The sequence below is a fragment of the Natrix helvetica genome, assembly GCF_964273705.1.
Source record: "Natrix helvetica genome assembly, contig: HAP1_SCAFFOLD_420, whole genome shotgun sequence".
NCBI lineage: Eukaryota > Metazoa > Chordata > Lepidosauria > Squamata > Natricidae > Natrix > Natrix helvetica.
The window spans coordinates 2797-17103 of NW_028113365.1; the positions used below are offsets into that span (position 1 = coordinate 2797).

At 49.1% G+C, this 14307-nt stretch overlaps 1 protein-coding gene across 1 annotated transcript; it reads right to left on the reverse strand.

Moving 5' to 3' along the window:
* Nucleotides 1-1811: 1811 nt before the first annotated feature.
* Nucleotides 1812-13148, reverse strand: LOC309382415 (activated CDC42 kinase 1-like; the record flags this gene model as incomplete). The annotated part of the gene is made up of 5 exons (XM_081971935.1): nucleotides 1812-2182; nucleotides 5376-5503; nucleotides 8520-8615; nucleotides 10697-12158; nucleotides 13016-13148. Coding segments are annotated over 5 exons (1826 nt in total), but the record flags the coding sequence as incomplete, so codon positions are not given.
* Nucleotides 13149-14307: the final 1159 nt, after the last annotated feature.

Sequence of the window (14307 nt, forward strand, 5' to 3'; positions counted from 1 at the left end):
CCAAAGCCTCAACATTATTTTTTGTTAACATGGTGACCACAATTGGATGCAGCACTCCAGGTGATCCCATCCCTCTCTCCTTGGGACGCACAGCTTCCTTCGTGCAATGTGTGTGATCATTTGAGCAATGGCATTATTAGCCCAGTTATAGCCCAGTTATACTGGGACCTCGCTGACACAACAGCGCAATCGCACACACCTCTTTCCCGGTGCTTAAATTTAGGGGCCACAGGGACTTAAGAAGCGATCTTAAGACATCGAAGTGTAATGATGTGCAGATTGAGAAACGGGTAAACAGATGCTGCCTTCTCTCCCGGATTAGTTTCCATCCGTTGTTTCTTCTCTTGCCTTCAAGGTGATTTGGAAAATAAGCTGACCCCCCCTCCTCTTCTTTGGGGGCAGTTTCCATATTTGAGGGGCTTCCCCAAAGAAGAGGGGGGGCGTCTACCTATCCTCTAAAGCAGGGGTGTCCAAACTTGGCAACTTTAAGACTTGTGGACTTCAACTCCCAGAATTCTGGGAGTTGAAGTCCACAAGTCTTAAAGTTGCCAAGTTTGGACACCCCTGCTCTAAAGCACCTGAAGGCAGGACGAGAAGCAACGGATAGAAAATGATCAAGGAGAGAAGCGACCGGAACAAAGGACGAATTTCATAACAACAATAATAATATTTATTTCTTAGCCGCACCCTCTCCCGAAGGACTCGAACAATTCGAACAATTGATCAGTGGGATGGAAGTTGGCTGCAGAAGTTGTGGACTGCCACCTGTGTGAAATGGTATTGGGTCTCCTGGTTGAGAAGGGGGTTGGACTAGAAGACCTCCGGGGTCCCTTCCAACTCTATTATACCATTACTGATGCGAATAGTCCCTCCTGGGTCTCTTTGTCTGTCATTATGCAGCTGAGGGCTCAGCAACCTCTTCTCTGACGCTTCTCTAAGCCAGGAATCCCCAAACATTCGGACCTCAGGGGCCACTAAATTCATAATTTTAAATCCCACGGGCCACTAATATGATCTGCCCAATGACCGGCTGGGTGGGCGTGGCAAGGTGGTCATATGACTGGGTGGGCGTGGCCAACTGAATGTCACTTACATTGAGGGACGCCTTGCCGACCTCCAGTCACCCCTCCCCTCCCACCCCCTCCTTGCCTGCTCCGCCTGGGCTCCTTAGGGCCCCAACAGGAAGCAGTTGCTGGAGCTGAGCAGCCCCCAGGAGAAAGAGTTGGCAAAACAGCTCAGTTGAAATAGGATCTGACCGAGAAGGAGGCTCAGCAGAAGCGCCTCACTGAGGACTAGGAGCATGGGCTTTCCAAGCAGAGGGAAGACCTGCGGGAGTGCAAGGCTAGGTACCGGCGCCTGGAGGCTCAGTGGGCTGAGATGGTCAGCCAGTTCCAGGCCATGATGCAGTCCCACTCCAGCTCTTCCCTCCAGCCTTCGCCCAAAGCCCCCCACCAGGAGGCCAAAGCAGACCCCAAGTCAGAATTTTTGCCCCCTCCGACCTGCATAAAAAGACCCCAAAGGGGGAGACTCTCTGCAGCAACACAAGCGTCCATTGCACGTATCCGTCCCACTTTGAGGACCCCCGATTGAGTGCAATATAAAAAAATGCAAATAATTTTCCTTTGGGTCACCAGAGTTTTCTCACGGACCGGCGACCGCTGCTCTAGGCAGCATCTCTTCCTCCGTCCCCCAAGGTCTTTCCAACATACCATGATATCATGTCACGTCACTGGCCTCCCCCTTAGGGGCTCGCTATCCCCTGGCGCCCTCTTTCCAAGGATTGAACGACCCCCAGCCCCAGCCCTTCCCCGGAGACGAAGGCGGAAACTCATCTTTTTTTTTTCTCCAAAATAGAACAGAGTATTTATATATTAATGTTAACACTTCTCTTTACAAAAGGAATCCAGCAGCGAGGATACTAGCCGAAGCAGGAGAACGCAAGGCTCTCAGCCTGCCTCCGCGAGGGAGGGGAGGGGTTACAGTCAGCGGCTGAGAGGGAGGCGGGAGGCAGCGGGACCCTGCTGGCTGTTTCACAGCAGTCCTAGCTACAGGGTGGCTTCTCTGGGATCCATCATCCACGGCCTCCAAAGCGACTCTTGGTCCAATAGGGTTGAAAGACAGTCACCGATTCCGGGCATCCCCCAAGGGTCAATTGCTTGAGAAGGCGAATACTCTTCACCGCCTGGAAGGATGAAAAGCATGAAAACAATTAAATTAAATCTTTTTCTTTCTCTCTCTCTCTTCCTTTCACTCTCCTTCCTTCTTTCTTTCTTTCCTTTCTCCCTTTTTTTCTTTCCTTCTTTCTTTTTCCTTCCTTTTTCTTTCTTTCTCCTTCCTTCTTTCCTCTTTTCCTTCCTTTCTCCCTCCTTTTTTTCTTTCCTTCCTTTCTTTTTCTATTTCTTTCTCCTTCCTTCTTTCCTTTCTTTTTTCCTTCCTTTTTTCTCCCTCCTTTCCTTTTTCTTCCTCCTTTCTTTCCTTCTCCTTCCTTCTTTCTTTCCTTCCTTTCTCCCCTCCCTCTTCCTTTTTTCTTTCTCTCAAGTTGTGCCGTGCGTTTGTGAAGTGGCTGCTTTGTTTCCCCAAGGAACAGATCTGCACAGGCTCAATACCTTTTACTGCATATACCACATTGTTTAGTTTCTGCCTGGGTGTTTTATCCTTGGGGTGGAGAAGCGTCTGCATTAGTGTATTCTTGGGTCTGCAAGGAATATAAATCCATTCCCCTCCATCCAGTCAGAGCCTTTTCTTCCTTTTTCTTCCCTCCTTTCTTTTTTCTATTTTTCTCCTTCCTTCCTTCCTTCCCTCTTCCTTCCCTTTTCTTTCTTTCTTTCCTTCTTTCCTTCCTTTCTCCCTTTCCTTTTCTTCTTCCTTCTTTTTTCTCTCCTTTTCCTTCCTTTCTCCCCTCCCTCCTCTTTTTTCTTTCTCTCAAGTTGTGCCATGCGTTTGTGAACAAACAAACAAACACCTGCCTTTTACAGCATAGACCACGTTACTTTAAGTTTCTCTCGGTGTTTTATCCTTGGGGTGGATATAAATCCTCCCATTCCCCTCCGTCCAGCCAGAGTTAAAGAAGATGAGAAGGGAAACACCTTCAAAGAACAAAACCAGAAAGTCCAGTTGCCTCCTGAAAAAGCCCCTTTGGGACAACCGCGACTGGGATGATGGAGAATCTTCATAGACAATCAGAGAAGAAATTGATTTCACGGCAGCGAAATTTGGTTCATCTCAACTCTGAGATATTCTGAGGTAATCCACAATTTATGGAGTACCATGGAACCTCAAATTTTGGTTGCAAGGCAAGACAGTTTGTTGGGAGTATACTCATGGTGTTGGGCAGGCAATATATATCTATCTATCTACCACAGGGGTGTCCAAACTTGAGAACTTTAAGACTTGTGGACTTCAACTCCCAGAATTCCCCAGCCAGCATGGCTGGCTGGGGAATTCTGGGAGTTGAAGTCCACAAGTCTTAAAGTTCCCAAGTTTGGACACCCCTGATCTACCATGACAAATGGTCGCTGTTACTTTAAATGAGTGGATGTACCTAACAGATGTAATTAGCTTTGCTATAAGAGGAAGTCATTCTCTCTCTGATTCTCTCTCTGCTTGTCCTATGCTGGATGACTGGAACGTGAACTGCGACTGTAAGCAATTGTTTGTTCTTTGAATTGTATTTGGACTAATACCTACTATCACTGCTTGTGAAGCAAATTTTAGTAGTAAAGCTACTTAATTTTATTAGCAGTGTGACTCTATTCGTGTGTTTCTACTAGCAACGTTTTCCTCTCCGGCTGCACATTCCACGGTGCTACTCTCTGTCTCCCAACGGAGATACCCCCTAACACAGTTAAGTGTGCTTTGCTCCATTGTGCGACCCTTTTCTGCCACAGTTGCTAGGTGAATCACTGCAATCGTTCAATTAGTTAATTTAATTTTAATTTAATTTAATTAGCACTTCTAGACCGCCCCCTCTCCCAAAAGGGACTCGGGGCGGTGTACAGTCCATATCAAAAACATCATACATAATAACAATTAAAAATTATTAAATGGATAAATACATAAATAAGAGGAGGATAAAATAGACAGAACTGTAATTGCTAAATAAATAATTTAAAATATACAAAATTTAAAACCCCAGTGTCCTATAAAATTAAGTCCCCTAAAAAACCAGTAGGAAATATATATGCCAGGAGGTAGACGTTAAGAATTATGCCAGGCCAGCCAGTCGGAACAGGTGAGTCTTCAGTTTCTGCCGGAAGGAGCGGAAGTCAATGGTGGTTCTAATGTCGGGGGGGGAGGTCATTCCAGAGGGTTGGGCCCATCACAGAGAAGGCCCTACTCCTTGGTGTCGCCCATTGGCATTGCCTAGTGGACGGCACCAGGAGAAGCCCCTCCCTGTGAGAGGGAATTGGCCGCAGGGATGTGTGTGGGAGGATGCGATCCCGCAGGTAGCTAGGTCCTGTGCCATGGAGCGCTTTGAAGATGGTGGTCAAAACCTTGAAACGCACCCGAAAGACCACAGGTAGCCAGTGCAGCTCACGCAGGAGCGGTGTTACGTGGGAGTACCTAGTACTCCCCATGACTGCCCGCGCGGCTGCGTTCTGGACTAGCTGCAGTCCTCGTGCGCGTCCCAAGGGAAGCCCCATGTAGAGAGCATTACAGTAGTCCAGGCGAGACGTCACCAGTGCATGAGTGACCGTGCGTAGGGCATCCCGGTCCAGAAGGGGGCGCAATTGGCGCACCAGGCGGACCTGGTGGAACGCCCCCCTAGCCACGGCTGCCACATGGTCGTCCATTGACAGCCGGGCATCTAGGAGGACGCCCAAATTGCGTGCCCGTTCCACAGGGGGCAGTTGTTCGCCCCCTATGGCCAGCGTTGGAGTCAGCTGACTGAACCGAGGTCTTGGAGGGGTTGAGTTTGAGTCTGTTGTCCCCCATCCAGACCCCGACGGCTTCCAAACACCGGGACATCACTTCGACAGCCTCGCTGGGGTGATTTGGGGTTGAAACGTACAGCTGAGTATCATCAGCGTCATCATTAACACGGTTGTTAAGTGAAGCCAGATTCCTCATGGACTCGGCACGTCAGATGGTTGCAAAAGGAACCCCGCACCTGGCCCCGCAAACCGTCGTAAATATGAACCAGTTGTCAGGCATCGTGGGATTGCAAGGATGCTGCAACGGTCGTTAAGTGTGAAAAACGGTCGTAAGTCCCCTTTTCCCAGTGCTGCTGTAATTCTAGTCACTAAAACAGACTGTTGCAAGTCAAGGACTACCAGTACCTGGCTGGGAGGCTGCCTTGGAAAAACCAGACTTGTAGGTCAACCTGAGAGGCTCAAATCCTTCCCAGATTTTGGGCAAAACTTGGTTACTCTTACTTGAGTTGGGAAGCATTGTAGGGGTCCAGCAGGTGAGAACTGGCCTGCTCCAGGTTCCAGTGGAACATCTCCAGGACTTTGTGACATTCCAGACGTGTCTTCAGTCCCAGGCAAAAGAGCTGCTCAACCTACAGGCCAGGTGAGAAGAGAGAGAGAGAGAAAGATAAGTGCATTACAGAAATAACAGACAGAGCGGTCAACCACGTTACGAAAAAACATGTTGAGACTTTGGAGAAAGTGCGAAGAAGATCAGATGATTAAGGGTCTGGAGATTAAAACATATGAAGAACAGCTGCAGGGTTTAATACAATACAATAGCAGAGTTGGAAGGGACCTTGGAGGTCTTCTAGTCCAACCCCCTGCCTACCCAACGTCTTCTTAAAGACTTCCAGTGTTGGGGCATTCACAACTTCTTGAGGCAATTTCTCTTCTGCTGATTAATTGTTCTAACTGTCAGGAAATTCCTCCTCAGTTCTAAGTTGCTTCTCTCCTTGATTAGTTTCCACCCATTGCTTCTTGTTCTGTCCTTAGGTGCCTTGGAGAATAGTTTGACTCCCTCTTCTTTGTGGCAACCCCTGAGATATTGGAAGACTGCTATCATGTCTCCCCTAGTCCTTCTTTCTATTAAACTAGACGTACCCAGTTCCTGCAACCGTTCTTCATATGTTTTAGCCTCCAGTCCCCTAATCATCTTGGTTGCTCTTCTCTGCACTCTTTCTAGAGTCTCCACATCTTTTCTGCATCGTAGTGACCAAAACTGAATGCAGTTTGGGGTTTGGATTTGCTCAGTCTAGAGAAGATAATGGGACACGGTGGCTCAGTGGCTAAGATACTGAGCTTGTCGATCAGAAAGGTCGGCAGTTCGGCGGTTCGAATCCCTAGCGCCGCGTAACGGAGTGAGCTCCCGTTCCTTGTCCCAGCTTCTGCCAACCTAGCAGTTCGAAAGCATGTAAAAAACACAAGTAGAAAAATAGGAACCACCTTTGGTGGGAAAGTAACAGCGTTCCGAGCATTGTCGGCGTTGAGTCCTGCCGGCCACATGACCACGGAGACGTCTTGGGACAACGCTGGCTCTTTGGCTTAGAAATGGAGATGAGCACCGCCCCCCCCTAGAGTCGGGAACGACTAGCACATATGTGCAAGGGGAACCTTTACCTTTGTAGTCTAGAGGAAAGAAGGCCTAGCAGGGACATGATAGCAGTCTTACGCTATTTGAGAGGCTGCTACAAAGAGGAGGGAGTCAAATTATTCTCCAAAGCCCCTGAAGACAGGACAAGAAGCAATGGATGGAAACTAACCAAGGAGAGAAGCAACCTGGAATTAAGATGAAACTTCCTGACCTCAACCAGTAGGATGGAAGTTGCCTTTAGAAGTTGTGGGCTGCACCATCACTGGAGGATTTTAAGAAGGGACTGGATAGCCACCTATCTTGGAATGGTCTAAGCCAGGGGTGTCCAAACTTGGGAACTTTAAGACTTGTGGACTTAAACTCCCAGAATTCCCCAGCCAGCATAGTTTGGACACCCCTGGTCTAAGCCCTAGACTCTATTGTCTCCTGCTCGTGCAGGGGGTTGGACTAGATGACCGCCAGGGTCCCTTCCAGCTCTATTCGGATTGAGATGGTTGAGGATGAGGCCAGGTTAATACAGCAACCTCCAAGGGGAAAATCCTGGTGGTGCAGAAGGGCAACCTGACATTGGTGCAAAGGGACAAAGAATCCTAAGGCTGGAAGGGACCTCGGAGGTCTTCTAGTCGAACCCCCTGCTCAAGCAGGAGACCCTATCCAATCCAGACAAATGTCCGTCCCGTCTTGCAAACCTTGAGTGATGGAGCATCCACAGCTTCTGGAGGGAAGCCATTCCACACGTTAATTGTTCTCACGGTCAGGGAATTCATTCATCCTTCGTTCTCCCTCTGAGGAGATTCCATCCGTTGCTTCTGGTCCTGCCTTTCGTTGCTTTTTTTTAAATGACTTAATTTTTTTAAAACCAGTTTCTGGCAAAAACAACACGTAAGTTCGCTGAACCGTCGTAGTGATCTGCTTAATGACCTGCCGTCAAAAAAGGGACCTACCTTAAATTTTATGACCCAACTAGGGAACATCACCTATGTTAGAAGGAAATGAATAAAAAATAGAGAGCAACCCACCCTCCTTCCTAGCACTGATGATGTTACCTAGATGGGTCATGAAACGTCTGCAAGAAAACAACCAAGCTCAGGGAGCACCAAAGACTCTACAGCTGTTTCCTTCCTCCTCCTCAAACACCTTTATTTATTTATTAATTTTATTTATTAATTCAATTTATAGGCCGCACCCTCTCCACAAAGTTACTCGGGACGGCGTACAACTCAATATACAAATAAATGGCAAGGAGGAGGTAATCAAAAACATTGTACAATTCATAAATAAATAATCATGTTAAAAACAACACAATAAAATTTAAAACAATTAAAATACCCAAGAAATCGGTTAATTTAAATTTAAAATTGTCCAGGGGGGATTAGAGAATGTAGTTGTAATTCAAGCCAGGCCAGCTAGTTGGAACAGGTGGGTCTTGAGTTTCGTGCGGAAGGAGCGGAGATCGGTAGTTGTCCTAATGTCGGGGGGGAGGTCATTCCAGAGGGCTGGGCCCATCACAGAGAAGGCCCTTCCCCTCGGCGCCGCCCTCTGGCATTGCTTAGTGGATGGCACCTGGAGAAGTCCCTCTCTGTGAGAGCGAATTGGTCGCAGGGATGTATGGGGCAGGATACGATCCCGCAAATAACCTTACCCTTTTAGCCCTGATGATGTTACCTAGTTGGGTCATGAAATGTCTGCAACAAAATAACCAGGTTCAGAGAGCACCAAGGACCCCACAGTCCTCCTTCTCTTTTCTCTCTGTGTCTCTCTCCAAACCTCCCACCCTTCTAGCCCTGATGATGTTACCTAGTTGGGTCACGAAACATCTGCAACAAAACCACCAAGCTCAGAGGCCACCAACAATGGAGAAGCATGCTCCGTAAATTCAGGATCCAAAGGAATCTTGGGTTTCCAACTGGATTCGTCCTGGGCTGGGGGGCCACTCGCCCCCACCCCCAAATCCCCCTCCTCTCTCCCTCGTGCCAGGAGGAGAAATGCTCCCTGCAGATGTTTTTTTTTTTTACCTTCAGATACTGGACCGCCTTCTGCACGTCCCAGCTGTGGTTCTGCAGGGCGGCTTTGCACTCTTCGGTGGTGACGCCATGCACCGTATCCTGGACCTGCAGTGGGAGCAAAAACGATGCAATTGTGTGAGATTTGTGTAATTTGGAAGAGGGTCCCGCACCACCACCTGGCTGTAATCTGGCTCCTCGTTCATTTAATCCCTGTTCATTTCGAATGTTATTTTTGCTCTTACGACGCTGCAAAGCCAACCAGAGGTGTCGGACGGTGCGATGATTGGCAGATGAAGTTAAATCAATAAAACAAAACTCCCTTCTACCTCTGCTGTCTAGGCAGTTGCCCAGTATTAGGTATCTGGGGGTGTAGATAACTGACTATCTGAGCGGGTCTCTCCACACGTCATCCTTAGGGAAGCGTGCAAGCCAGCGCCTGCATTTCCTGCGTCGGATGAGGAGAGCACATCTTTCTCCTCCTGTCCTGGCTACTTTTTACAGAGGCGTGATGGAGAGCGTTTTAACAAACCGCACCCCTGTTTGGTTTGGTGGCTGCAGTGCTTTCTACAGTGCCTGTAGAAAGCCCCTACAGAGAGTGGTGAGGACAGTGGAGATGATTATAAGAAGCTCGCTTCCCCTTATTCAGGATGCTGCTTATAAGTGCTATGTCCTTAGAGCTCAAAGCATCTTTAAAGACCCCCCCAACACACGCACACACGGTCTGTTTCTTTCCCGTTCTCCCCACCCCCACCCCCCACCCGATCGGGAGAAGGTTTCAAAGTATTTCTAGCAGGACTTTTACCAGATCCTGGAACAGCTTTGTTCCCTAGGCCAACTGTCTGGTAATCTCACAAAATTCATTTCTTTTGCCGTGTACATGTATACATTCAAATTACACTGTGATGTTTCTCTGGGTCACATATGTGGGTATATGCATAATTTTGTACTTATTTACTTACTTGTTTATTTATCTTGTCACGTTTATGTACGGTTATATTGGAGGTGGTGACCATTTTTAATGTATGCCAATTAGTGTACCTTCAAAGTGACAATAAAGTTTTTTTTCTATTCTATTCGAGCTGCATAATTTTTAACATTTAATCTTTCCAGACAGTTAGTCCCTTTTAATAATGTAAACAATACAGTCAAAAGAACAACAGAGGCAGAGGCAAGCATTTCGTATTGAGTCATCAGTACCTACATTACTATAACACGGTTCAAATCAACCTCAAGCAGGAGATGGAGGAGGAGGAGAGGAAGAGAAAAGAAGAAGAAGAAGAAGAAGAAGAAGAAGAAGAAGAAGAAGAAGAAGAAGAAGAAGAAGAAGAAGAAGAAGAAGAAGAAAGAAGAAGAAGAAGAAGAAGAAGAAGAGGAGAAGGACTGTGGGCTCCTTGGTGCTCTCTGAGCTTGGTTGTTTTCTTGCAGACATTTCATGACCCAACTAACTAATTCTATCAGTGTTAGAAGGGAGGAGGGTTTGCAGGGAGGAGGAAGGAGGGGGAGGAGGAAGATGGGGAGGAGGACTACAGGGTCCTTGGTGCTCTCTGATTTTGGATGTTTTTCTTGCAGACATTACCCAGTTAGATTACACCACCAGTGCTATAAGGAAGTAGGGATTTGGAGAAAGGAGGAGGAGAGGGAGGAGGAGAAAGGAGGAAAAAGGAGGATTTTCTTGCAGACGTTTCATTACCCAACTAGATTACATCATCAGGGCTAGAAATGAGAGGGGTTTGTGGAGAGGAGGAGGAAGAGGAGGTGGTGATGAAGGAGGAGGAGGAGGAGGAGAACTGTGGGGTCCTTGGTGCTCTGGGATTGGAACATTTCTTGCAGACGTTTCCTTATAGACATTTCATTACCCAACTAGATTACACCATCAGGGCTAGAAATGAATGGGGTTTGTGGAGGAGGAGGAGAACGACTGTGAGGTCCTTGGTGCTCTCTCAGTTTCCTAATTCTCTTTCAGACGTTTCGTGACCCAACTAGGGAACCTCATCAGTGCTAGAAGGAAGTGGCATTGTATCGTATATAAGCAGAGAGCAACCCCTTCTCCCTTCTAGCGCTGATGAGGTTCCCTAGCTGGGTCACGAAACGTCTGCAAGAAAACCACCCAGATCAGAGAGCTCCAAAGGCCCCCCTCCATTTCAAACCCGCTCATCCAGCTCCCTCTGGCCAGACACAGGACTCACCAGCCGTATCTTCTCCGAACTCCGTGGTCCTTCCGAACCGTCGTAGATGATCTTCTGGAGGCCGCAGGTGGCCTTGACGCCACTATTGCTGTTGTTGGACGAGAAGTTGGCCTTGTAGTCCGGCGGCTGCTGGATCATGGGCCGCACCGTCGCCGTGGTGACCACTCGGCCGGCCGCCAGGGCTTCCTCCTGGCTCTTGGTCTCCTTGAAGAACTTCTCGTATTTGTCCAGGTACGGCGGACGCTCCGGGAGGAGATAGTAGTGAGTATTGCTCACTTTACGTCCGTCCTTCACAATGGGCAAGATGCAGGGCCCCTTGGCGCTCTCCTTCCCCTGGGCCTGGATGACCTTGGGGGTGGCGTACTTGGGGTCCAAAGCGAAGCTCTGAGTGGTGGGCATGGGGTGCTTCCCGGGGGAGGTGGACAGGAAGGCCCCCAGAGAAAGCGGGGAGCAGAGATTGGTTCTCGGCTGGGGAGATCCGCCTTGGAGGGCCCGCGGGCTGGGAGTCCTGGATCCCGGTTGCGACAACCGGTCCCGCGGCGGGATCTGGGGCGGGCGGTTCTCCTCCCCTCCAGAAGCTGGGGAGAGGTCCCCCGACCAGCAGCCGTGCTCGTTCCTGCGGAAAGGGAGGGGCAGGATGGGCACGCGAGGCGGGATCTGCGGCTTGTCCTCTCCCGGACTGGGGAGGGCGGCTGGGGAATGTCCCGCCAAGGGAACGTTGAGGTGCTTCATGCATTCCTGCTGGAGCTCTTGGAAAATCTCGGTGGTTTGAGCGGGGCTGGGTTGCTTGCTCTCCTTGGCGGGCAGGAAGAGGTTGTCGTCCAAGGGGAGGGCAGGGCGGTCTCCTTCGGGGGCGAAGCCGCCGTTGAGCTCCCCCTTGGCCCAGGGTCTGCCCCGCGCCCGTCCCACCAGCTCTTCGGAGCTGTTGATGGAGCAGACCTCAAAGTCCTCTTCGTCTTGGGCCACGTCGTCGTAGGCGGGCGGGGGAGGCAGGGGCCGGGCGTCCCAGTCCACGATGGGCGTGGGGTGCAAGGGGCGGGGCAGCGCTTGGGTGGGGCTCTGAGGAGGGGTCTTGTCCAACAAGGAGAAGGCCTCCATGGCTAAGCGGGCCAAGGAGGGGGCGCAGAAGTCCCCGACGGGAGACGGGCTGGGGGGGAGGAGTTCGTCCCCAAAGTCTATGAGGGTCACCTCGTTCGCGGGGGGGCCACCCCCTTTGGAGCGGGGCAGGAGCAGCCTCTCGCCCACCTTGGTGCCCGAGACGCAGGCGGAGGGCTTGGGCACCTGCAGGCCTCCTTGGACCCCCGACCCGCTTTTCCTTTTCAGGCAAAGTTGCTTGAGGCTGATCGCCAGGGGGGGCTCTTCTTCGTTCACTGGGTCATACAAGGGCTCTGAAAGAGAAAAGGCAGGCTGTGGTTTTCCTCCTTTTTCCTTCTCTTTCTTACTCTGTTTCTTTCCTTCTCTCCTTTCTCACTTTCTTTCCTTTCTTTCTCTTTCTTACTTATTTCTTTCCTTCTCTCCTTTCCCTTCCTTCCTTCTCACTCTTTCCATTCCTCCTTCCTTTTTCTTCTTTTCTTTCTTTCTCCTTTCTTTTTCATTCTTTTCTTTCTCTTTCTTCTATTTCTTTCCTCTCCTTTCCCTTCCTTCTCACTTTTTCCTTTCTTTCTTTTCTCTTTCTTACTCTATTTCTTTCCTTCTCCTTTCCCTTCCTTCCTTCTCACTTTTTCCTTTCCTCCTTCCTCTTTCTTTCTCTTTTCTTTTTTTTCATACTATTTCTTTCCTTCTCTCTTTTTCCTTCCTCCTTTCTCACTTTCTTTCTTTTCTTTCTTATTTCTTTCCTTCTCCTTTCCCTTCCTTCTTTCTCACTCTTTCCTTTCCTCCTTCCTCTTTCTTTCTCTTTTCTTTTTCTTTCTTTTCTTTAGTTACTCTATTTCTTTCCTTCTCTGCTTTCCCTTCCTTCCTTCTCACTCTTTCCTTTCCTCCTTCCTTTTTCTCTTTTCTTTCTTTCTTCTTTCTTTTTCATTCTTTTCTTTCTCTTTCTTACTCTATTTCTTTCGTTCTCTCCCTTCCTTTATCTCTTTTTCTTTCTTTCCTTCCTTCCTTCCTTCCCACTCACCCTTTCAATTTTTAACCTACTTTTATTACTTTATAGGCTCTCCAGTGCCCACAAAGGCCAGGATGTATGCACTGGCAAGCAGAAGAGCAGCTGGCGACAGTACGCATGCCCTTACGAGAGGGCTCTGCATGCCACCAACGGCCATCACGGCCTTATATTAAAAGTAGGCTCAGCAGGTGTGACTTTGGTGTCCTACTGTGGCCTACCTCAAAGGGCTGGCCGTCCCTACCCAGAAATGAACCAAGAGAAGAGAAACACAAGAGGCCCAGCAGCCGGAAACGCGGCCCCACTTACGCTTGAGAAGGATCGAGGGCTGGGGCGGCCGAGGGGGCGGCTGTCCTGCAGGAGAGAGAGAGAGGAAGAGAAGAGAGAAAGGGATAGAGAGAGACCGCAGCGAAAGGGAAAGAAGAGAGCAGGGCGTTAGTTGGTGGCTCCAGGCGAAGCTGGAGGGGCAGGGGGAGGGCACAATAGACAGTGTGCAAGCAGTGAAGCAGATAGGCCCAGGAATGACCCCTTGGGGTAGGCAGAGGTCTCGCCCCCCCCCCCCCAACCAGTGATGGGGCAGAAATGAGATTGTTTTCCTTAAACGAAGCTGCTTCCTCTCTGCAGGACGCAGAACAGGATGCATTTACAAATATACAGGTAGTAGTCCTCGACTTACGACCCTGACAGTTGAGCCCAACATTTTCAGTTCCTAAGAGGAAAAAAAGTTCTGCCCCATTTTACAACCATGCTGGCCACCGTTGCTAAGCGAATCACCGCAGTTGTTCAATTAGTAACACGGTTGTTAAAGCGAATCCGGCTTCCCCAGGGACTCCGCTTGTCAGGAGGTCGCAAAAGGGGATCGCGTGACACACACACACCCCGGACACAGCGACCGTCATAAATACGAATCAGTGGCCATGCGTCTGAATTTTGATCACGTAACCGTGGGGATGCTACAATGGTCGTAAGTGTGAAAATCGGTCATAAATCAGTTTTCCCAGGGTTGTTGTAACTTTGAACGGACACTAAATGAACTGTTGTAAGTCGAGGACCACCTGCACTCAGATGAGAAGTTTAAAAGTCGAGATGGCCTTTTTTTTTTCTGCTTAACATTTCTTTCCTTTTTTTGCCTTTACAAATAACAATATAATGGCCGTTTTATCACTTATTTATTATTTATTTGATTTCTAGATACGCCCATCTCAGAAAATGATTCCAGGCAGGTCACAACAGAGGTTGACTAAAAAAAGATGTAGCTTTTGGAAGCTTGTGATTATAGGCGGTCCTCAACTTACGACCATTCATTGAGTTATAAAGGTGCTAAAAAGAGCCTGGTCCTCGCACTTGCAACCACTGCACCAGCCACACGATCGCGGTTTGGATGCTTGGCCACCGGTTCGTATTTACGGCCAGTTGCGCTGTCCTGCGGTTACGTTTCGAGAAATTTTTTGGCTAGTTTACCATGCAACGAATAGCCATTCGGTGCAATGGGTTCATACTTACGACCGCTGGG